General features: G+C 42.9%; 1 protein-coding gene across 9 annotated transcripts in view; it reads right to left on the bottom strand.

The window, feature by feature from the left end:
- The window catches only part of SMC1B (structural maintenance of chromosomes 1B), a 70,111-nt gene extending 44,547 nt beyond the window's left edge, over positions 1 to 25,564 (bottom strand). For all 9 annotated transcript variants that reach the window (XR_003520024.2, XM_027594802.2, XM_027594803.2 and 6 more), the window contains exons 1-9: positions 25,372 to 25,564; positions 14,198 to 14,386; positions 11,830 to 11,942; positions 11,537 to 11,740; positions 8,876 to 9,114; positions 6,694 to 6,952; positions 5,619 to 5,759; positions 2,118 to 2,200; positions 1,312 to 1,519 (exon numbers count right to left, since the gene is read on the bottom strand). Coding sequence is in view for 8 of the 9 variants with exons in the window: in XM_027594802.2 (XP_027450603.1) it covers positions 1,312 to 1,519; positions 2,118 to 2,200; positions 5,619 to 5,759; positions 6,694 to 6,952; positions 8,876 to 9,114; positions 11,537 to 11,740; positions 11,830 to 11,942; positions 14,198 to 14,386; positions 25,372 to 25,480 (1,545 nt within the window). In the remaining variant the exon portion in view is untranslated. The remainder of the gene's footprint in view (positions 1 to 1,311; positions 1,520 to 2,117; positions 2,201 to 5,618; positions 5,760 to 6,693; positions 6,953 to 8,875; positions 9,115 to 11,536; positions 11,741 to 11,829; positions 11,943 to 14,197; positions 14,387 to 25,371) is intronic.
- Positions 25,565 to 25,620: the final 56 nt, after the last annotated feature.

Genomic DNA, 25,620 nt, shown 5'->3' with positions numbered 1-25,620 from the left:
TTAAGGTGGGCAGCTCTGTTCAGACCTTGAAGTTGCTGTGGTGGATAACTGTTTTGATTGCCTCACCTAGAACTGAGATGGTAATTTCCTCTGAGCAATAGGTGATGGAATAAGTATTTTCTGATCTATTTCTTAGCATCTCAGGGCTTGGAGGACAGGAGCAAGTGAGAGCTGAGTTGAGGCTGTATCTTTTGTTTGAATACCCGTTTCACTCTTTCTTCTGAGTTTTTCCTTACCAAGTTTCCTCTACTATGGGAGAGGAGGGAAAATCCCATTTTTGGGAAAGGGCTTTGAATTGGCCTTCACTTCCACTTAAGAACATCAGAGGTGCATGTTCCTTGATTCACCAGTTTTTTAACCGAAAGGAAACAAATACATATGTGTTTGCTTCCTGCTAGATTAAGGAATACTTAATCTAGGAGAGAATTCTCAGGAAGTAATCAGTTTGTTAGTTTTCCTTCTGCAGAGTTAAGAACAAGAAATGTTATTGTTTAATCTTTTTTTTTTTTTAAATCATGGACTATCACCATTTTCTGAAGTTCTGGCGTTAGATGTAATAGCCATTTCCTTCTTTGGTCGTTAAACTCATCTTTAAAACTAGTTTTGCCATTTTCTTTGGTATTGGGGGGAAGGATTCTGTGACCAAGGCTTACTCCTTCATCACGATCTAGAAGTCAAGACCAGTTTCAAAACAGTTCAAGTGGCTAACAGTATCAAAAGTTAAAGCAGGCCCTCATAAGCTAAGGACGGCAACTGGAGTTAATGACACGAGAGTCAGATGCCACGACCCTAATACCAGAGGAAATAATTCTGTGAAGTTGACACCCCAAGCAACAGGTTAGATATTGCTGTATTTGAGCTAATAAAATACATTAGCAAAAGTGGATATACAATCAGCTTTACAGAATAAAAAGTCATTGTTTCAAAAGTATGCCAATGATGTCTACTGAAAATAAATTTTAAAAAAATTGAAACCATGAAGAACATGCAGTTTGAGGCTATCTGCTTGGGGTGGAGGGGCAGACTATTTTATGGCACCCATGTCCTTTGGGGATACTGGTCGTAACTTGGACTTTCTGGGTAATATGTTCACATCAATGTTTCTCTCCAATAATTACTTATCTATAGACACTACTGGAAGTTATTTAAATTATGTTGCAATTATTTACTATTATGTTTTAAATATAAATAATCAAACACAAAACTAAAAGATTTCTGAAATAATTCTGCTTCTTAATAAGAGTAACATTTTTAATCCCAAATAAGAAAGCTTAGCCTTTTTGTTTCAATTAACTATTCATTTCTAATTACCACAGAATCTGGGTAAAGTCTTTTAAGGTGCTCCAGAACCTCTGCTCTCTTTTGCTGACGGTTCCCCTCATGGTTATCAATTCCAGCATTCTGCAATTCACTTTTAATAAGATTCAATTCCTCATTAACTTCAGACATTCGTGATTTTGTGTTTTCAATTTCACGCACTAGGGTTTCCTCTTGCTGTTTTTTCTCTTTCAAGCAATCCCTACACAATAATAACAACAAATTGCATAGCAAAAAAAAAAAAAAACAAAACAAATTTAATTACAAGATACATTCCCTTGTGGTCTGGCATCACAGGGGAACAGAATAGTGCTTATCAAATTTAAATGATGAAAAATACAATGAAATAAGCCTAGCACCAGACATGGCCAAAGAGATTTTGATCATTCTTGGTTGATCCAGAAGATACATTTTTCTGAATACTGAGAAAGTAAGGATAGATCGCTATAACCAGAGCAGTCATTGTGGGCTTAGTAGTAAGTAAACGCCAATGAAAAATAAAAGTTCTGGTGGTAGGATACTTAGGTCATATCAGCTTTCGTGTCTTAACTTTTACTATAAAATATTAATACCAAAATTTCACCACTTGAAAGTTTATATTTTCAAAACTTACATATTGTATTTATTTATGTGGTTAAGTGTAATTTTTAATTATTTACAATGAAATGAAAAAGAAAAACAAATCAAAAACGGAGGAGCGAAAACATTAGGATACAGTCAGTGGAAGCTTTCATTTCATGAATATCCCACAAACATAACAGACCCTTGAAACATGAGAAAGCCATAAGAACTGTACCCACATGCATGTTTTTGTATACTCCTCCAACTTCTCTATTCGTTTTTTATGATCTTCTATCTGTTCTTTTATTTGTTTTAGATTTTCCTAAAATAGGAAAAAAAGCCATAAAACCAGTATCAGCAACTCCAAACAAAATTATTTTTCACTATATTCCTAGAAATTACTATAGAATTGTAAGGTGTTCTAAATTTGAAGCATATCAAATATAACCTTATGAAAACACTCATAAGGGTGTTTTCTCTCTCTCAAAAAATAAAATAAATAAATGGTCTTTGCTGAAGAAAATGTAAAAGGCCAGGGTCATCATTATACAAAGAAGTGTGTCAAGGCCTAGGTATTCTGCTCAATACATAATAGGGGATAATCAGACTGTCCTGGTACCAGGCATGCTGGATTTGAGATGCCAGTTGTCTGGGAAAAACCAAACACTGCCCAGCACCTAGTGACCTCAGGTTCTGTGGAAAGTTAAGCTCCTCCTGTCCCAGAAGGGAGTCACCAGTCCTGTGGGAAACTGAGTATGGGTACAGATTTCTCCATCTCTCTCCAACCTGACATGTTATTCTTCTTCTACTACTGTTTTTGTACTCAAAAGACAACTGCAACTCAACCACCACTTACTGACATCTAAATACAAGGTTCACAATGGACAGTTATAAATCCTGCCTTTAAGAAGCTTCCAGTCTAGTAGAATGGTACCAATTAACTGCTTTTTCTTCAATCTGATACGAGCTCTTAGATATAGATTATAGAATAAGCACAATAGGTGATTAGGTGAGGAAGAAATTACATTCAGGTTTTTGGTGGGGAGAAAAAGCAGGCCAGAGAAGGCTTTGTGGTGTGGTGTGGTGTGGTGTGGTGACTACAGAATTTAACAGGTAAAGATGAGTAGGTTTTTCCAAAACTAGCATGGACAAAGGCAAAAATGTACAATGAGTATTTGCTGAAATCCGTGTATAATTTTATAATGTGACACTAACTATACAAGTGTTTTAAAAGTAGTTACTGCTCTGGTACTACACCCGTTTTTGTCCCTCCACAAAATGTCCTCTCTTCCACTCGTGATTATCAAATAGTTTACCTTTCCTACTCGTTCCCATTTTCATCTGCCAACTCACAACAAGACTAAAATGAGATGCAGTGCAGTGTAGGGGTTGAGAAGACTTACTCTGGAGACAGAGTGTTTGGAACCAAATCCCAGCTCCTCCACTTACTAGTTCAGTCAAGTTAACTATCTTGTGCCTTGATTTCCTTCATCTGTGAAATTCATTAGGTCGACAAATACTTACTGATTCTCTGTTCTAAATAAGGAACTATTCCAGACACTTGGGATGTATCAGTGAACAAAACAGACAAATATCCCTGCTTTGTGGAGTTTATATTCTAGAGGGGGGAGGCAGACAAATATAATATGTAAATTAAATCGTGTGCTAGGATAAATGCTATGGGAGAAACAGAGCCGGGGCAAGGGGAGCTGAAGTGCAGCGGGGACTGTAATTTTAAACAGGGCAGTCAGGGTAGGCCTCATTGAGAAGGCATCATCTGAGCAGAGACTTGCAAGAAGTCAGGGAGTTAAAAATGAAGAAATATAGTGAAAGCATGTTTGAAGCAGAGGAATAACCCATGCAAAGGCCCAAAGGCAGAAATATGTCTGATGTGTTCCAGAGGCCAGTACAGCTAGACCGCAGGGAGTAAGAGGGAAAATAGAAAAAGAGAGATTTGAAAGGTTAATTGGGGCGGGAGAGGTGAACAAATCAGGTAGGTCTACGTAGGGCACTCAAGAACCTTGACTTAAACTTTATGTATGATGGTGAGCCACTCGAGGACTTAAAAAGAGCAAGTTTCATGATCTGACTTAGATATTAAAACCATTTCTTTGGTACAGTGCTGAGACTTGTTGTGGAGGAGATAAGAATGGAAACAGGGAAACCCAGCAGGCTACCACAGTGGTCTAAACAAACAAAAAGATGGTGACTTGGAACAGCAGCAGTGGAGAGAAGTGATATGATTTTTGGTATACTTTGAGGGTGGAGCCAGCAGAATTTCCTAAAAGAGGCAAAAATGGACTCCAAGTTTTCTGGTCTGAGCAACCAGTCAGATTGAATTGTCATCACATAAAATGAGGAAGATCATGTGTGGCAAGCATTTGAGTGTGAAGATCAGAAGGTCAGCTTGGGATTTAAGTTTGAGGTATCTGTTCAACATCCAGATGCTGACAAAGCAGCTGGATATATGAGGTTGTGAGCAAGAAATACAAATCTGGGAGTCACCAGCAGATGATATTTAAAGCTATGAGAATATAAATCACCAAGGCAGAGAATGTAGAAAAGAGGAAAAAAACCAGGATGAGAACATAATAATACTAATATCTACTTCATAAAATTATTTGAGGATTAAATAAATTGGGTTCATAGCAGGGCTGTAAACATGGTATATACATGATCTGTACAAATAAACACTATATTATAATATTATTGCTGTTATCTCTGGAAAATGTCAGACCTGTTTCCAGAGACATATTTCATTTTGACATCCCAGTCCTCAGCTTCTTCATCTCTACCCTAAAGCAAATACCGACTCTATAGTATTATGAGACATATAGGAACTAATGAATGCAAAGTGCCTAGCAAAGTAATCAATAAACATTTTCCCTCTAAATTCCAAATATCCACATATAAATCAAATGTATATATAATTCAGAACCGTTTCCCTTTACAATTCTTATCAGAAATGGTCCTGTTTTCAGGATGGCCCACCAACTCCATGAAGTATCACAAGTTGTTATTACTGTTGAATGCCTCAGTAATAATTTTACAGGCCAATTCTCAGTCTTTGGAAAAGGAGGTCAGGAGGCATAGAGGGAAAGACCAACTACTTCACATATCATCACACTCCCTTTCATCTTGTTCAACCTGCCCATCTCTGTGAGGTAGACACATCTGTCCTCATCATACACATGAAGACATCAAAGCTCAGAGAAGTTAAATACTTTAGTTATTTCCCAAGATTACACAGGTCAGTGACAGAACAAGACAGGTCTGCCTTACTCAGGGTGGGGAACAGGATCATGCTGTCTTGCTGGTCACTTCCTGTGTAGAGCATCAGGCTCCTCTTGGGCTGTGTCCTTAATGTTTCCATAGGACTCTGCATTCACCTCTATTATGATACTTGTTTGTTTTTTCCCTTTATCTACCCTCCCCCTCACCTTACGGGACTGAAGTACATGTAAGAACAAAAGCTGTATGGTCTGCCCTTGCCCGTCACTGCACAGATGTGTGGAAAATGCTTACCAATTACATGAAAGAAGGCACTGTCTACTTCTACCTTAGACCATGATAAAAGAGCACCTGAATGGTACTAAGCAGCAAAACAGGGAATCCAGAATTTTTTAAAATTAATTGCTTATGTCTAGTGTAAATCAATTTATATACTGAAAAGCTGATATGGAAAGAGAATAAAAGTTCACTGAAACAGTTTCCAATCATGTCTGCACAAACCAAGGTACCTGAACTTCTCCATGCCTCCTCTTTTCAAACGCCAGTCTTTCTTTGTCAGCCTTCTGTTCCCACTGCAACTTCTTCAGCGGTTGGGTCATTATAGCCACTTTCTTTCTCACTTGTTCCTTAAGTTCTTTGTAATGATCCAGCTGTAGAAGGAGCATTTAAATATTACTAACTCACATAAGAAGCATGAGAGGAAGTTTTTAAGATACTATTTACTAGCAGATAATCTTATCGAAAGTCTTATATAAATTAGATGATAGTTTGCCATCTTCTGCAGGTAAGATAATGTGAACCCAAAATGAACCTCTTCTTCTTTAAAACTGCTTAGAAAGATAAAGAAAGTATTCAAAACCAACTTTATAACGTCTCTGTATGAAATTCTTAGAAGAGAAAGGAGATTAAAACTCACTAATAGTCTAAAAGCAAGAGGAGTTCAGATAAAATTACAACTTTTATTTATGTAGTCACAGTTATTTTAGTATATATATTGTGATGTAAGATTATCATAAAATTAATGAAAGATAAATGATAAAAAATTCAGTTGAGAGACTTTCAAAAACTCTGAATTACAAATTCTTGGGTATCTACTACTAATTTATTATAATTAAATCTTACATACCAAATTGGATATTAATTCACCACCACATTTAAACCACCTCAAATAATCAACCTCCCTCCTGCCAATTAAGCGGTCATGTTTCTTCAAAGCCATGTATATCTGATTTTTAAGTTTTTATATTCATAAGGAAAAAATTATCACCTTAAAAACATAAGAACATAATTTAATTACCTAATTTTTTTACAAAATGATACCAGGTAATCTTGTTGAAGTATTTGCTATGACTTTAATTAACTCACAAATGTTATAATGCCATCTAATCTTATAAAGTAAAAATAGCCTAGTCTATAAAGATTAAGTTTAGACTCCGAATATAGACTGAAAATTTTCAACCCCCATAATTTAGACGAGGATTGTCTGAGGATAATCTCTCAATGTATCAGAGAACATTCTTTAAATTGTTTCTAAGAAGCTGAAATTATAGAAATGAAAATTTTCTCATTTGTTGACTTGTTCACCTGACTGGCTTCTAGTTCAATGTCTCGCCCCTTGTATAAGATTTCTTCCTCAACCTGCTTTTCAAAACTTCTCCATGCACCATCTAAATCAACCAGCTCTGTCTCCAGGGCTTTTATGTCATCTTCCTGTTTAGAACACTGTTTCTCACTGTCCTTTATTGATTTCTTAGCCACGTCTAATTTCTTGAGGTGGTGAGAAGTGTTTTCTTTGGCTTTAATGTATTGAGGCCTTTTCTGATTTAAAAGCGCTTCAAGAGATCTAAAAAGAAAATAAAGTTTGCTTTAAAGTAAATTAAAACTATACTATATAAAGGAAGGAAGTTCTTTTGATCAAATCATACATTTAAAAATAAATTCTAAAAATTAACTTTCAGAGACTGTAAGCAGATCAGTGGTTTCCAGAGGAGAGGCTGGTGGTGGGGGTGGGGAGGTGGGGGGACTGAATAGGTGGAGCACAGGGGAATTTTCTGAGTGGTAAGCTACTCTGTATGATACTATAATGGTGGACATATGACATCATCCATTTGTCAAAACCTATAGAACTTTATAGCACCAAGAGTGAAGCTTAATGTAATGTGTGTAAATTAGAAAAGCTCACTTAGGAGGACAAGGGATCCTATATGGAATATAACCAAAACATCCACTACATCACCAATGTATGAAACCACCTTACTGAAGGGGGTGGGGAGAAAAGTGCTAACCTAAATAACTTTGAAAATGAATCACGTCTATAAAACTAAAACAAAAGGAATTGTACATAAGCATTATACTCTAGTTGCTGAAGTTGCTTCCCATGAGGATATGGGTTAACAATTCTGGTACTGCTATGTATGATTACTGGAATTCAAAATGAACAGCAAAGGGTAAGATTTCATCTTTTTTGACAGCTGAATAATATTCCATTGTGTATATATACATCTTCTTTATCCATTCATCTGTTGATCACCATCTGGGCTTCTTTCCATAGTTTGGCTATTATGGACATTGCTGCTATAAACATTGGGGTGCAGGTGCCCCTTCGGATCACTACATTTGTATCCTTTGGGTAAATACCTAGTAGTGCAAACGCTGGGTCGTAGGGTAGCTCTCTTTTTAACTAGATGAAACTGGATGGTATTACGCTAAACGAAGTAAGTCGGTCAGACAAAGACAATTATCATATGGTTTGACTCATATGTGGAATTTAAGAACCAAAACAGAATATCATAGGGGAAGGGAGGGAAAAATAAAGTAAGACAAAACCAGAGAGGGAGAAAAACCGTAAGAGACTCAATCATAGGAAACAAACTGAGGGTTGCTCTAGGGGAGGTGGGTGGGGGGGAGGAGTAACTGGGTGATGGGCATTAAGGAGGGCATGTGATATAATGAACACTGACTGTTATATGTAATTGGTGAATAACTGAACTTTACATCTGAAACTAATGATACACTATATGTTAATTAATTGAATTTAAATAAAATAAAATTTAAAAATAAAATAAAAAATAAAATGAACAGCAGACTTCCAAAATGGAAGCCAGGTTTCTCGCTGGTGGAATGGAGGTTATAAATAGGCAAGAGAAGGTCAACATCAACAGTGGTATCAGTTTCATATTATCATGTATTATACAGACAGTATATCATATAACAGATTATCTGTTGACATTCCTGATGTGATGAGAATGACATTTTACCCCATGGCCTTCCTCCTCAAAATCCATAAACATTACCTTTTTATGAGAAAACTATCAGACAAATCCAAATTGAGAGATATTCTACCAAAAAACCTGACCAATACATGTCAAAATTATCAAGGTCACCAAAAACAAGGAAAGGCTGGGAAACTGTCATAGCCAAGAGGAGCTTAAGGAGACACGATGGCTAAATGTAATGTGGTATGCTTGATCAGAAACGGGACACTGGGGGAAAATTAGGAAACATGAGTAAAGTATGGACTTTAGTTAATAGTAGTTCATGGTTAATGAATTCTGACAAATGTATCATATTATTGTGAAAAGCAGGAGAAATTGAGTGTAGGGAATAGGGGAACTTGCTATCTTTGTAATTTTTCTGTGTATCTAAAAGTATTTCAAAGTAAAAAGTTTTTTAAAAAAAATCAACTTTCAAAGTGTCACTTATATTTTTATTTTTTCTACCAATATACATAAAATCCAGCTGTTAATAACTATTTTTAAAAACTCACTTTAATTCTTTTTCTGTTTGTTGTAGTTGTCTGGTTAGCATTCCATGTTCCTTCTTCTTGGTTTTCACTATGTTTTCGTGATGAGAAAGAGACTCTTTTGTGACACTCAAGTCCCTACTCACACGCTCTAACTCAGTGTTCAGGAAATGAATTTTCTTCTCATTATGATATAGTCGGAAAAGCTGTAATTGTATCTTGTTCATTTTCAGTTCTTCAAGGAGACTCTGGTAACATTCTGCCTATAAAACAGTACAATTCAAAGACAGTTAAGAGGGAGTATACTTAAGGTGACTTTTCATAAACTCAACAATAGTACCAACAAATGATCTCTAAGGAATTAAATTATTTATTATCTATTATTTCTTATTCACAAGTTATTAAATTTATGAAATAAATTACTTATGTAATTAAGAAATAGTATTCTTGCCAAAAGTAGCATTATTTGGAGGTTTCTGGATACAGTTTTATAATAAACCAGTAAGCCAGTATATGATTTTATTTTCATATACTCAGTGGTAAGAACAATGAAGTGGCATCTGCTAACCTGGTCTTTGTCTCATTTCTGTCTTGACCTCAGAGTATGGCAAGTCCATTAATATTTCTGACATCAGCTTCCTAATATGTAAACTGAAGGAAGTTATATGACTTGTAAGGTCCCTAGCAACTTTATTTTTATTTTTTTAAAGATATTTATTTGAGAGAGAGAGAGAGAGCACATGCACATGTGCACCCACATGCGTGCAAGCAGGGGAAGGGGCAGAGGGAGAGGGAGAGAAGCAGATTCCCTGCTGAATGCAAGTCTGCAGAGGGGCTCAATCTCTTGACCCTGAGATCATGATAAACTCAAGGATTCCAGGTAAAATTCCTGCTATAAGATGTAGTTTTTCTGTTAACAGGAATACAAAATTCTAAAATATATGTAAAATGGAAGAATTTCCTTAGCATTTGTACTATTAATAAAGGAATAAAGGGCTGCTTTGAAGGGAAAGCTCCTAATCAATGATGTATTCCAAGTAATAGGTAAACAGCCATTTGCCATGACACTGTAAAAAAGGAAATTCAATGATTCTAACTGTCCTCATAAAGTTTAAAGTTCTGCAACTCTACATTTCTATACACTGTTTCAGTATATTATGAATATCATAGTCTTTCACTGACATCGCCCCTCTCCACTAACAAAACCAAGGACATACGCACACATGTAAAAATATGAAGAAACAGAAACATCACAATGAGAAACACATCCACCTTTCATTTAATTCTTCAAATATTAATGATTGCCTACTATGTGCCTGACCCTTGTCGATGGGAATGTAGTAGAGAAGAAGATGGAAACGCTCCCTGCTCACATCGGCACTTAAGCTAGTTGTTCTAATGGTGGGGGAGGGGAAATCAGAGAGTAAACAAACAAACATGATAAACAAGATAATTTCATACAGCAATATATGTTACAAAAGAAACAGGGTAATGCAATAGTACCAGGGAGGGGGTACCAACTTAGACTGGGGTGTGGATAACAAATGCCTGCCTGAGACAGTATCTTTTTAATGACAACTTGAATGAGAGAGTATTGGCCATGCAAATGTCAGGCACACAGCTATCTAGGCAGGGGAAAGAGCAAAAGCTCTGAGCTAGAAGTGAGCACATTATGTTCAATAAACAGTAAAGGTCAGTGGGTGGGAGAGTAGAGGAAACTAAAACTTGAGTGGTGGGTAAGGGGCCATGTAAGTAGGCTGGGGAGGCAGACTAGACAGAAGCACTGCACTGATAGAGGTTTTATGCAAGAGAAAGACAGATTCTGATGTGCATTTGACAAACATCACTCTAAGTACAAACAATTATCAACCATAAATAAGGCACTATACTAGGCATTGTGAAGGGCACCAAGAAATACCACAGAACAGTATTTGTGAAGTGCGTCTATGGCCTCTTAGAGGTTCCCAGTACCCTTTTAGGGAGCTCCTGAGGTCAAAACTCTTTTCATAATAACAGTAAGACCTCATTTGCTTTTTTCATTGTGTTGATACCTGCACCAATGGTGGGTAAAGCTGCTAGGCTTTAACATAAATAAGGTTTGATACAGAAGTAGATAGGAGATTCTTCTGTTAAGCCATATATTAAGGATATTATAAATAGGTAAAACAATGTCACCTTTCTAATTAATTTTAGAAAATGCAGTTATTTTTCATAAAAATGTCATTTATGTCAATGTATAATGTTTACTGTCATAATTTAATGTTGACTGTTAAAATACATTCTTAAAATTTCTCAGTTTTAATTTCAAATATAATAAATATTGGTAGATATGACCCACATTAACACAAACTCTTCAGGGACCTTATAAATTTTTAAGAATGTAAGGGGACAAGATCCAAAAGTTGAAAGCCTCTGTCATATAAGATATAAACCCCTCAAGCTTATTTTTAGTTGGTAAAATCAGACATTTTTGTGGTTGAGGTTGTACTGCCTATTAAGGAAAAAACAAAACAAAACAAACCAGTAGAAACTACATCAAAAAGTTTATTTTAAATGAATAGTGGGCTTTCTTTGTCTTACCTTATTTTTAAAACTTGTTAGTAACCCCAAGCCAATACCTAGCAATGCTAACAGACAGAAAGTCTTTTTATCCAACACTTACTGGTTCCACCATCATAACCTTACCTCTTCTTTCTCTAATTTTGCGTGTTTGCGTTCTGCGGCTACATTTTTTTTCTTATTAAAATTAAACTGTGCATCCTCTTCAGCTTTCTGTAACTTTCTTTTCTTTTCCTCATATTCTCCTATAAGCTCTCCTGAAGTGCTGATTTCCTCAAAAAACTGGGTTCTTTCTTTGGGTTTTTTCATTGAAATCGACTCTATAGTTCCCTTTTAAAAACAGTAAAGCACATCAATATATAAAATGTATGGATGTATTTTCAAAATCATGAACAAAATAAACTAGTACAGCTCCTTACCTGAAACACTAGACAGTTCCGTGCTTTAATTATTATGCCTATTTTTTCCAGCTCAGCTATATACACAGAACGACTCACTGGATTATCATCAAAATGAAATTCTGAGCATCCCCCTTAAATAAAAGAATAAAAACGATTACTGGAAGTATAAATACCAGACCTGTAACAACAACCTTTCAAAGTTTAGTAAAATTATTTTTCTTATTGAAATGGTTAGTTATGCAATAACATACATGTTATTAATAAATGCATATAATTAGTCAACAAATATGCCAAGGAGTATTCTACGGCAGTGAACAAAATGGACGAAAGTCTGGATCTCAAGTTTATACCCCATGATCCAGACAGACAAAAATGAGATATGTAACTACAATAAATATCACATGAGAAAATGTTAAGTGCTAAGGAGAAAAAAGAGAACTGGGAAGGGGATTTGGAAGTCTCTGTGTATGGGGAACAGGCATTACAATTTTAAATAGGATGATGTTATGGTCTGAATGTTTGTGTCCCTTCTAAATTCATATGTAGAAATCTGAACCCCCAAAAGTGATGGTATTAGGAGGTGGGGCCTTTGGGAGGTGATTAAGTTGTGACTGTGGTGCCCTCAGGGATGGAATTAATGGGTTTACAAAAGAGACCCCACAGAGCTCCCTAGTTCCTTCCACCAATGTGAGAACATAAAGAGATGTCTGCAACCCAGAAGACAGCCTCTCATCAGACCATACTGGCAACCTGATCTTGGACTTCCCTGCCTCCAGGACAGTGAGAAATAAATTTTTATTGTTTATAAGCTATTTGTTATAGCAGCACAAAGACAGATGGGCAGGGAACAAGAACAAAACTGAGGCACCACACTTCTATTTCAACATATGTTACAAAGCCACAGTACTCAAAACAGTATGGCACTGGCATAAAAACATAGAGACCAGTGGAACAGAACAGAGAGTCCAGAAATACTGCATGATCTCACATATATGCGGAATCTAAAATAGTTAAACTCAGAGAAGTAGAGAAAAGAATGGTGGATGCCAGAGACCAGGGGGAGAAAAAAATGGGGAGATGTTGGTCAAGGGTTACTAAGTTTCTGTTATGCAAGATGGTATGTTCTGGAGATCTAATGTATAGCAATGTGACTACTGTTAACAATACTGTATTATATGCTTCAAATTTGCGATGAGGGTAGATCTTAGCTATTCTCACCACAAACATACACACACACACACACACACACACACACACACACACGCACATGCAAAGAAAACAGTAACCATGTTAAGGCGATACACATTTAATTAGCTTGATTGTGGTGGTTACTTCACAATGTATATTAAAACATAGATGTCTACCTTAAATACATGCAATTTTTTAATTAGCATTTCTTTCTTTCTTTCTTTCCTTTTTTTAAAGTAAGTTCTAGGCCCAAGGTGGGGCTCAAACCCACGACCCCAAGATCAAGACTCACATGCTCTTCTGACTAGGCCAGTCAGGAGCCCCTAGATACATGCAATTTTTACCTGTCAATTATACCTCAATAAAGATGGGAAAACATAAATTATGATGATTTATTAAATAGAGTGCGCTAGGGAATCTTTACTGTAACAGAGACTTTTAAATAAAAACCCAAAGGAAGTGAGAAAACTCACCAATAAAGGCATCTATGTGGTAATATGGTGAAATACTTAAGTTAGACACTAAGGTATAAGTATTTCCAGAATTACCAGTGACTGAATCTGGGGAAAGTTAATAAGACAGTATTTATACATTAGAACATTAAGACCATGTTCTAGTGCACCAGAATGAAATACCAAAAACAAAAAAACAAAACCAAGACATACCTATTTTATGGAGGCTCTATAAACTCTGAGCATAGAGAAAAGATACACGTAAACAACTCTCAATCTTGCTTATTCAGGAAACGGGTTTATTCATGAAATCCCTGTTTCCTGAATAATTACAAAATACAAATTCAAATATTTCACTCAAGTTGCTATTTGGTGGTAGAAAAACTTTCAATACAAACCAAAAATATACATATAATCAGTTCATCACTAAGAAAACTAGATACACATACCAAGAGAACCTCCTTCATTTTAACCTAATAACCAGGTAGAAAAAAATGCTATTTGACAGCAGGGAAATATGAACAAATCCATCTGCTTAAAGAAGACTCTTAGTGGAGAATCAAACAGGTTCTATTACTTGCTTCTGAGATTTGCCATCTAAGAGGGGGGAAAAAACCCAAATCTCTAGTTTGCTATGCCAGTGGACTAACAAATCACACCCTTCAAAAAAAGAAGAAAAACAGATGATCTGATTTAACTTTTGAAAAATCAAATGACTCATAAGCAATTATCTACCAAAAAAATACCTCGGATAATCCTTGTAAATGTTTTCTCTTCTCCACTTTCCTCCACATACACAATTTTCACACTTGCAAAAGAAGAGACAGGTCTTCCGATATGTGCTCCATGAATGAGTTCTTGAATATTTTTCACTCTTAAATTAGCTGTTTTCTCTCCCATTACAAAACTAAGTGCATCCATTACATTAGATTTTCCTGGGAAAGAAAAGAGAGAGGAAAAAGTTATTCCTTCTTAATAATAAAAAACCTTGCCCAGAGTCAAATAAACCAGGCCGCCAATGGAAGTGAAATATAGCCAATACACGTTTCAATAGTACTGCCTCGTCTATATTTAAGATGCATGTGACTGAACAATTTTATGTAGATCACTGGTTTCTTCTATGCAGCTAGGGTAGAGTATTGAGTGGCCTAAATTTAAGGATCTAAATAAGGGGATAAACCCCAAATCTCTTCCATTATTAAATATTATACTATGGTAAATCATCTCTGAATTTCAGTTATTCTCATTTTATGAATATTAACTATCACATACTTTTAAAAATGGCTAACTACATCCAAGATATTCTCACAGACAATAAGGTTGCTAGAATATTTATGATTGGTAGGAGTTGGTGGTACAGAAAAGTTAAACAGCAGGCCTGAGCCTTTTTTTTTTTTTAAGATTTTTATTTATTTATTTGAGAGAGAGAACATGCAGGAGTGGGGGAGGGGCAAGAGGGGCGGGAAAGGCAGAGGGAGTGCCTGTATCCTTTTGAATTAGTGTTTTTGTTTTCTTTGGGTGAATACGCAGTAGTGTCATTACTGGATCACAGGCTAGTTCTATTTTTAACTTTTTGAGGAACCGCCATACTGTTGTCCACAGTGGCTGCACCAGTTTGCATTCCCACCAGCAGTGCACGAGGGTTCCTTTTTCTCCACATCCTCACCAACACTTGTTATTTCTTGTGTTGTGGCAGGTGTGGGGTGATAGCTCATTATAGTTTTGATTTGCATTTCCCTGATGATGAGTGATGTGCAGCATCTTTTCATGTGTCTGCTGGCCATCTGTGTGTCTTCTTTGGAGAAATGTCTGTTCATGTTGTCTGCCCATTTTTTAATTGGATTATTTGCTTTTTGGGTGTTGAGTTGTATAACTTCCTTATATATTTTGGATATTAACCCTTTATCTAAATCCATTCATCTTTTGAGCCAGCAATTCCACTTCCAGAAATCTACGTCCCTGAAATATGTGTACAACTATACAATGGAAAATACAGTTATGCAATTCATTATAGGTTTTTCTAACAGATCAGAAACAACTCAAGTGTCTAGAAACCAAAGGAATACTTGTAATAACTGTATAGCAGCCAATGGAGAATTACACAGCAGAAAGATGACAGAAGAGGATGTAGTAAGAGAAAAAAAGAGTTTATAACAGCATATATTGTAAAAAACTAAATATAAACTTTGGCATAAAGAACTGAGGGGCTAGAAATAACAATACATATATATTTGCTTGCATTTGCAAAAAGGGATACTGAAAGATAATTAAGCAATGGTCATTTAGGGGTGCCCGGGTGGCTCAGTGATTAAGTGTCTGCCTTCAGCTCAGGTCATGATTCCAGGGTCCTGGGATCGAGCCCCGCATTGGGCTCTCCGCTCAGCGGGAAGCCTGCTTCTCCCTCTCCTGCTCCCCCTGCTTGTGTTCCCTCTCTAGCCGTGTCTCTCTCTGTCAAATAAATAAAATCTTAAAAAAAAACCATTTGGATAGCAAATGCAGTAATTTCTTCGACACTGGCTGTAACAATATTTTTCTAGATAGGTTCCCTGAAGCAAGGGAAATAAAAGCAAAAAATAAACCATTGGGACACATCAAAATAAAAAGCTTCTGCATGGCAAAGAAAATAATCAACAAAACTAAAAGACAACCTACTGAATAGAAGATATTTGCAAATGACATATGCAATAAAGGATTAGTATCTAAAATAAAGAAGTTATACAACTCAACACCCAAAAAGCAAATAATCCAATTAAAAAATGGGCAGACAACATGAAGATATTTCTCCAAAGAAGACACAGATGGCCAACAGACACATGAAAAGATGCTGCACATCACTCATCATCAGGGAAATGCAAATCAAAACTATAATGAGCTATCACCTCACACCTGCCACAACACAAGAAATAACAAGTGTTGGTGAGGATGTGGAGAAAAAGGAACCCTCGTGCACTGCTGGTGGGAATGCAAACTGGTGCAGCCACTGTGGACAACAGTATGGCGGTTCCTCAAAAAGTTAAAAATAGAACTAGCCTGTGATCCAGTAATGACACTACTGCGTATTCACCCAAAGAAAACAAAAACACTAATTCAAAAGGATACAGGTACCCCGAAGTTTATAGCAGCATTATTTACAATAGCAAAGATATGGAAGCAGCCTAAGTGTCCATCAACTGACGAATGGATAAAGAAGATGGGGTATGTATTTACAGTGCAGTATTAGTCATTAAAAAAAGAATGAAATCTTGCCATTTGCAACATCATGGATGGAGCTAGAGAATATAATGCTAAGCGAAGTCATTCAGTCAGAGAAAGACAAATACCATGATTTCACTCATGTGGAATTTAAGAAACAAAACAAAAGGGAAAAAGAGGCAAACCAAGAAACAGATCAAAAAAAGAAAAAGAAACAGAAACAGATACTTAAGTATAGAGAATAAACTGATGGTCACCAGATGGAAGATGGTCGGGGGAAGGGTGAAATAGGCGATGGGGATTAAAGAGTACACTTATCATGCTGAGCACTGAGTAATGTATAGAATTGTTGAATCACTATACTGTAGGCCTGAAACTAATATAACACTGTATGTTAACTATATTGGAATTAAAATTAAAAACTTAATAAAATTTAAAAAAACATTTGGGTAAGTGGTGGATAAGGAACATTTGCCTAATGTCAAAGTAACACTAGTAATACTAGAACACTAGACTAGTTAGAAGGGAAAAACTAATTGTACAGCGGAGTTATCACTGTCACCACCCTAATCCAGGGGTCAATCTTAGCACCACTAGTGGTAAAACAAATAGATATTATGTGATGTAATACAATGTGAGGTATACAACATCACCTATGAGGGGAGTCTAATCAAAAATGTTTAATTTGAACCCATCAACCTTTTAGGTATTGAGTTTTTTCAAATGCCTTTCCTCATCTATCAAGAAATAAAATGGGGGCGCCTGGGTGGCTCAATTGGTTGGATGACAGCCTTCGGCTCAGGTCAGGATCCTGGAGTCCCGGGATCGAGTCCCGCATCGGGCTCCCGGCTCAGCGGGGAGTCTGCGTCTCCCTGTGACCCTCCCCCCTCTCATGTGCTCTCTCTCTCTCTCAAATAAAAAAATAAATAAAATCTTAAAAAAAAGAAATAGAATTGATTTTTCTTGTGGGAACAGATGAAGATTACTGAGATAACAGTGTGGCACGTGGATTAAAGTAGGGTAAGACCAAAGGTTGGGAACTCAACTAAAAGATTACTCCATTAATCCAAGGAAGAAATGATGAGAGCCTGAAAACAGTGATAGTCGTGCGAACAGAGGGAAGAGGACAAGATTATTAAGGTGGTAGAACTGGCTCAGACTGGTAATGTTCTGGGTGTGACAGGGAGAATTTATAAGGATGAAGGAGAATTCATTTAGTTGGCAGCCATATGGAACTTGGAACTCTGGGAGAAAAGCAATCTAAAGTCCAAGGAACAGCAAATGCTAAGACCCTGAAACAGAAATAAGATTGGTCTATGTAAGGAAAGAAAAGAAAAAAAAAAAAAAAAAAAAAGCATTTCTGACTAGAGCATAGTAAATATGGGGGAAGAGAATATTAGAGAAGAGAAATACACAGGGGCCAGATTATAAAGGGTTTTGTGGATCATAGTAAGAAATACTGGATTTTATTCCAAGTGTAGGGGAAAGCCACTGGAGAGTTTTAAGCTGGGCAGTGCTCAGATTTATAGATTTACTTTTTTAGTTTGTTCTTTTAACTGCTCAATCTGATGCTGTGAGAATGAATTGCAAAGAGACAAGAAAGAAAGCCGAGGGACATGTTAGGAAGTTATAGCAATAGTCCAAATGAGAGCTCTAGCAGCTTTGACCGGGTGATAGCAGCGAAAAGTGGCAAGAAACAACTGGATTCAGGATGTATTTCAGAGGTAGAGTTATTATGATTTACAGAAGATTAGATGAGTGATGTGGGGTATAGGAGGAATAAAGAATTACTCTGGGTATCTGGTCTGAATGAATGTGCAAATGGTGCCCCTTACTGAGCAGGTAAGACCTTGGAAGAAACAAGTTTGGGCGAAGTAGGGGAGAGGAAATTTACTATTCTTTCTGATTATAGTATTTTTTTTTAAGATTTTATTTTTAAGTAATCTCTATGCCCAATGTGGGGCTTGAACTCAACGGAGCCAGCCAGGCACCCCTGATTATTTCATATGTCTCCTATAAATAGCAAAAAAAAAAAACAACTGCTGAATATTATAGCCCTAGATATATAATTTTGAAAGTCAGCAGCATAAGGATGGCATTTGAAGCTATGGGACTGAATAAGATCACCTGGGAAAAGAACAGAGGGTAGACACAGACAGAGGATATATTTCCAGGGGGTGGGAGGATTCCAGTGCTTAAGAGACCCAGGGGAGAAGCAGCCAATCACTGAAGGCTTGCCAGTGAAACAGGGGAAAACCTAGTTGGATACAGAGTCAGAAGAGCAAAGAGGCTCAAGGGAGAGATGAAATGTGACCTGCCATGCAACCTAGATAGCAAGACCTTCCCTTGACCAACTTCTTTAAAAACAACCCCAGCATTTCTGATTCCCCTCCTGTTTCTATTTTTCTTCTTAATACTTAACATTTTAATATTCTATATACTTCTCATATTTTGCTGTCTCTGTGTACTTGAACATAAGTTCTATATGGGAAGGGATTTTTATCTGTTTACTGATGAGAACAGTGCATGGCACATACTAGGCATTTCATTATTTTTAAACGAATGAAATAGCACTGATAAGTCAAACAGGATGAGGAAGGAAATTGGCCACGGACTCTTACAAGATGTAGGTCAAAGGTGACCTAGGTAAGTGTCATTTCATTGGAGCTTGGGACTGAAAACTGAGTCAAGAGCACTGAGGATGGTTCAGAGTTTTACTGTACTGATAAAATGGGGCAACAGCCTACAGAGACAGTGAAGTTCAAGGGCTTTTCCCCAAGCATTTCATTATAAAATTTTTAAACACACAAGAAAGTTGAAAGAATTTCATAGTAAACACCCATATATTTACCACTAAATTCTACAGTTAACATTGTACTATACTTTCTTTTCATATAACTATCCACCCTATGTCATAAGAGTGTTAATAAGGCATGTATTATTGCTAATGAAAATTATCCAGTAAGGGAGGAAGATACAATCCAAACGAGAATGATAATCACAGAAGCAAAGAACTGAGGAGGGAGCAGGATGTAAATCACAAGTGGAGAGGATAGCCTTAGACTCAGGCACACTTATGGAACTTCCCTGCTAAACAGTCCCTGCTTCAAAGTCTATTTTTTCCATAAAGTTAAATATATCACCCTGGCAAGTACTTACCCAATAGGATTCCAACATTATACACGGCTGCTCCCCTACACATGCACTACATTCTTGACAATTTGGGCTATTAACTGTCCCACAAACAGACTCACAAATCGCTAGAAAAATATTCTTTACTCTTTGGGCCAGCTCAAATGGTAAGTCCTCTAGAAAACCTTTCCTTATCTTTACCTCTTCCTGTCCATACCTCCCTAAATCAGATCTAGAATTTTTCCTTGCTTAAAGTTCCATAAACAGTGTTATCGGGACTTCTATTTCAATAAGTGTGTCATTTTCTTATACTCCCAATGCCTCGGGAGCAGAACCTGTCTTACTCTACGTATCTTCTTCTGCTTCTAATACTGTATATACACAAAAACTATTTGCTAAATTTGAGTGGAAAACATCAAGGTTAAGATTAAAGATGAAATTTTCCCACTACCTACAAAAAAACCAACATTAGATTTACTAAAAACAAATGAGAACATGTCAAATTTTGACAGGTGGTAGCAATAAGAAATTATCACAAAAAGAATGACAACTAGCTAAACTGAAGTTTAAGAGAAAGTGAGTATAACAGAAAATTATCAATTGGTTTAATAAAATCTACCTAAATGGGTAATTCTGTAAGATTTTTAAAAAGATGATTTATGAACAAGTGTTCAAATGAATATAAATGAGTATCACCCATTAAATTAGTCATGGATCAGTATTATACTGAGTTTTGGCCATTGTATAGGAGAATGTGAATAGCCCATGCAAAATTCAGCAGTAAGTAAACCAGAAATTGTTGTTGTGGAGAGACGATATTAAAGGTAATGCTGAAATAATCCATGAACTGGCTTTGTACGATTCTAAGTCAAGTCTCTGGGTTACCAGTGATTCTCAGGAGGGGAATGGAACTTCCAGGGCATGTGGGACAAGAGGAAGTTGTAAAGGCATTTTCACAATAACCTTAAGATATATTGTTAATCACGAGGGGTGCCTGGGTGGCTCAGTCTGTTAAGCATCTGCCTTCGGCTCAGGTCATGATCCCAGGGTCCTGGGATCAAGCCCCGCATCGGGCTCCCTGCTCCGTGGGAAGCCTGCTTCTCCCTCTCCCACTCCCCGTGCTTGTGTTCCCTCTCTCGCTGTCTCTCTCTCTGTCAAATAAATAAATAAAATCTTTTAAAAAAAAGATATATTGTTAATCACGATACGTACTGTTAAATTAAGAAAAGAAATAAGATTATTTTGAAACTTACGTTTGGCAATAGTTTAAAAAAAGTTCAAAACACCACTTTATCCGGATCTTGAACGGCAGTGAGCAAATAATTTAGGCTGACTGCAGTATAAGACTTTACCCAAATACTCATTCAAAATATTACACTGTTGGAAGTACAAAATATAATTGAGCAACTCTTCACACAATCACCAGTTAAAAAGTGAAAATCAACCAATGGTGGGACTACCAACCTGATAAACGAGTGGATATACTCATTGTATTCTTACCCTTACTTTTTCCAATGTCTTTTTGATAACAGAATCAATCTGGCCTGAGAGAGCCACAAAGAAGATTTGAGTTAGGAAAAATCTCAAAGTAACTATCATTTTAGGCCCTCCGCCTGCTGGGGTCATTACATCTATGGATCTTACCACAGTGCGGTAGGGAGCCTGGCCAGGCCTGAACTCAAGTCCAGGCTCTGCCACTTCCTGGGTGACCTTGAAGAGTCATCTGACCCCTCTGAACCTCAGTCGCCTATACTACAAAATGGGATAACACCCACTTGTGAGCACTGAAATAGGGGTGCCAGAAACTTGGTAAAAGCTCCACGAATGCCGTTATTATTACAAAATTCCTGTGTAGAAGGTTCCTTGAATCCAAACAGTTGTTTAGGCTCCTTAAAACCAATTATTTCCTTCAGCTCTCTCTCTCCCTTAATCTTTGGATGAGAAAAGGAAGGGGGTGGAGAGGAAAGGTGTAGCAGGACCGAGTCACCCCTGTCAAGCAGGGGCCTGTGTCAAGCAATGAGGTAGCAGTAAGAGCATTGCCCTAAGACCAGATGTTACCTAGACCAGCACCAGCTCATGACTCACTCACAACTGATGACCAGCCGAAACAAGGGAGGTCTGCAAAGGCCTAAGACTGATTAAATCCCTTCAAAAAGGGGATTTTTGCAGCAGTGTCAGACTTCTCAGACACTGGCCCCTCTGTGTCTGACCACTTCAAAAAGGCAGAGGGGGAAGGCTCCGCCCCACTGATCTTCCAGAGGAGCAGAGACCCCTCACTGCTTGAACACAATAGGCAGTAAGTGCCCAGCACCGACCCTGACCGAGGCCGTATCTCAACCGGGAACTCGCAGACTCACTTCAGGATGGGCAGGTGAACCTCCCACCTCCTGTTCTGTCTTGTTTTTTTGTGACCTGTCTTGGGCTTCGTTTGTGTAAGGAGCCAAGTTAAACACGTGCTGAAATGCCACCGAGTTTGGACTCCGGAACCGGCTTTGTAATTATGTCAGCCATGCTCATGACAAGAGGTGACGAGGGCTCAGGGCTGGAGAAGAAACTCCCAAAGCACCGGGAGCCAGAGAGCAAAGGAGAGGAGGGTCCTAGTCAAACCTGGGGGTGGGGGTGGGGGTCGTGGCCCAGCAGCACCGGGCAAGGTGGGCACCTGGCGGTGGAGGGCCGAGTACAGGGGGGGCGGAGGGCGAAGGTCAGGGTCCAGGTGCCAGAGGGCTGGGGGCTGGGCAGAGGACGTGGGTGGGCACCCGGCGGCGGAGGGCTGGGCAGCAAAGGGTGGGGCCGGCGGCAGAGGGCGAGGGTGGGCAGCTGGCGGTGAGGATGAGGGCCGGGCGGCCGAGGGTGACGGGGGGGGGGGGGGGGGGGGGGCAGCCGGCGGCGCAGGCAGAGGGTGGAGAGTCGGGCTCCAGGCGGCGGAGGGGCAGGGGGGGAGGGGGAGGGGGGCGGTCCGGGTCTGGGGTGCGGGCCGCGGAGGCCGGGGGCCGGGGGCAGGGGGCTAGGGTCCAGGCGGCGGAGGGTCAGGGGGGGAGGGGGGCGGTCCGGGTCTGGGGTGCGGGCCGCGGAGGCCGGGGGCCGGGGGCAGGGGGCTAGGGTCCAGGCGGCGGAGGGTCGGGGGGGGGGGGGGGGGGGGGGGGGCGGTCCGGGTCTGGGGTGCGGGCTGCAGAGGCCGGGGGCCGGGGGCAGGGGGCTAGGGTCCAGGCGGCGGAGGGTCAGGGGGGGAGGGGGGAGGGGGGCGGTCCGGGTCTGGGGTGCGGGCCGCGGAGGCCGGGGGCTGGAGGCAGGGGGCTAGGGTCCAGGCGGCGGAGGGTCAGGGGGGGAGGGGGGCGGTCCGGGTCTGGGGTGCGGGCCGCGGAGGGCGGGGGCCGGGGGCCGGGGGCAGGGGGCTAGGGTCCAGGCGGCGGAGGGTCGGGGGGGAGGGGGGAGGGGGGCGGTCCGGGTCTGGGGTGCGGGCCGCGGAGGGCGGGGGCCGGGGGCAGGGGGCTAGGGTCCAGGCGGCGGAGGGTCAGGGGGGGGAGGGGGGAGGTCCGGGTCTGGGGTGCGGGCCGCAGAGGCCGGGGGCCGGGGGCAGGGGGCTGGGGTCCAGGCGGCGGAGGGTCAGGGGGGGAGGGGGGCGGTCCGGGTCTGGGGTGCGGGCCGCGGAGGCCGGGGGCCGGGGGCAGGGGGCTAGGGTCCAGGCGGCGGAGGGTCGGGGGGGGAGGGGGGAGGGGGGCGGTCCGGGTCTGGGGTGCGGGCCGCGGAGGGCGGGGGCCGGGGGCAGGGGGCTAGGGTCCAGGCGGCGGAGGGTCAGGGGGGGAGGGGGGAGGTCCGGGTCTGGGGTGCGGGCCGCAGAGGCCGGGGGCCGGGGGCCGGGGGCTGGGGTCCAGGCGGCGGAGGGTCAGGGGGGGAGGGGGGGCGGTCCGGGTCTGGGGTGCGGGCCGCGGAGGCCGGGGGCCGGGGGCAGGGGGCTAGGGTCCAGGCGGCGGAGGGTCGGGGGGGGAGGGGGGAGGGGGGGCGGTCCGGGTCTGGGGTGCGGGCCGCGGAGGGCGGGGGCCGGGGGCAGGGGGCTAGGGTCCAGGCGGCGGAGGGTCAGGGGGGGAGGGGGGAGGTCCGGGTCTGGGGTGCGGGCCGCAGAGGCCGGGGGCCGGGGGCAGGGGGCTGGGGTCCAGGCGGCGGAGGGTCAGGGGGGGGGGGGGGGCGGTCCGGGTCTGGGGTGCGGGCCGCGGAGGCCGGGGGCCGGGGGCAGGGGGCTAGGGTCCAGGCGGCGGAGGGTCGGGGGGGAGGGGGGGAGGGGGGCGGTCCGGGTCTGGGGTGCGGGCCGCGGAGGGCGGGGGCCGGGGGCAGGGGGCTAGGGTCCAGGCGGCGGAGGGTCAGGGGGGGAGGGGGGAGGTCCGGGTCTGGGGTGCGGGCCGCAGAGGCCGGGGGCCGGGGGCAGGGGGCTGGGGTCCAGGCGGCGGAGGGTCAGGGGGGGGAGGGGGGCGGTCCGGGTCTGGGGTGCGGGCCGCGGAGGCCGGGGGCCGGGGGCAGGGGGCTAGGGTCCAGGCGGCGGAGGGTCAGGGGGGGAGGGGGGAGGTCCGGGTCTGGGGCGCGGGCCGCGGAGGGCGGGGGCCGGGGGCAGGGGGCTAGGGTCCAGGCGGCGGAGGGTCAGGGGGGGAGGGGGGAGGGGGGAGGTCCGGGTCTGGGGTGCGGGCCGCGGAGGCCGGGGGCCGGGGGCAGGGGGCTAGGGTCCAGGCGGCGGAGGGTCAGGGGGGGAGGGGGGGAGGGGGGAGGTCCGGGTCTGGGGTGCGGGCCGCGGAGGCCGGGGGCCGGGGGCAGGGGGCTAGGGTCCAGGCGGCGGAGGGTCAGGGGGGGAGGGGGGCGGTCCGGGTCTGGGGTGCGGGCCGCGGAGGCCGGGGGCCGGGGGCAGGGGGCTAGGGTCCAGGCGGCGGAGGGTCAGGGGGGGAGGGGGGCGGTCCGGGTCTGGGGTGCGGGCCGCGGAGGCCGGGGGCCGGGGGCAGGGGGCTGGGGTCCAGGCGGCGGAGGGTCAGGGGGGGGAGGGGGGCGGTCCGGGTCTGGGGTGCGGGCCGCGGAGGCCGGGGGCAGGGGGCCAGGGTCCAGGCGGCGGAGGGTCAGGGGGGGAGGGGGGCGGTCCGGGTCTGGGGTGCGGGCCGCGGAGGCCGGGGGCCGGGGGCAGGGGGCTAGGGTCCAGGCGGCGGAGGGTCGGGGGGGAGGGGGGAGGGGGGAGGTCCGGGTCTGGGGTGCGGGCCGCGGAGGCCGGGGGCCGGGGGCAGGGGGCTAGGGTCCAGGCGGCGGAGGGTCAGGGGGGGAGGGGGGAGGGGGGAGGTCCGGGTCTGGGGCGCGGGCCGCGGAGGCCGGGGGCCGGGGGCAGGGGGCTGGGGTCCAGGCGGCGGAGAGAGGGCCGGGGGCCGGAGGACGAGACTGGGCACCCGGCGGCGAGGGCAGAGGGTGAGGGTCTAGGGCGGGTCGGGGGGCGTCGGGGTTGCAGTGAGGCTGGCGGAGACCCGCGGGCAGCACCGGCCTCAGTCCCGCACGCGAGGCCTCCCTCACGTCCCCTTTGGCAAAATGCGGCCTGGACGAGCGGGGCGGGCAGAGGCGTTCGGGTCCCAGTTACCGGAGCCATTGGGGCCAATGATGCAGGTGAACCTCCTGAAAGGGCCGATGACCTGGCGGCCCCGCCACGACTTAAAGTTCTCCACGAGCAGCAGCTCCAGGTGGCCCATGGCTGCGCCCTCCGCGCCTCAAGCGGCTTCCTCACACGCCGGCAGGAAAAGCGCGGGAAGGGCTTCGCGGCGTCTCGCGAGAGGAGAGCAGGAGCCCAGCGGGCGCCGCGCTGTTCCTAGGCAACCGGTTTGTTTACGTC

The sequence above is a fragment of the Zalophus californianus genome, chromosome 9 (assembly GCF_009762305.2).
Source record: "Zalophus californianus isolate mZalCal1 chromosome 9, mZalCal1.pri.v2, whole genome shotgun sequence".
Classification (NCBI taxonomy): domain Eukaryota; kingdom Metazoa; phylum Chordata; class Mammalia; order Carnivora; family Otariidae; genus Zalophus; species Zalophus californianus.
Note: the sequence above shows the minus strand (reverse complement) of the source record. Positions and strands in the feature narration are given on the sequence as shown.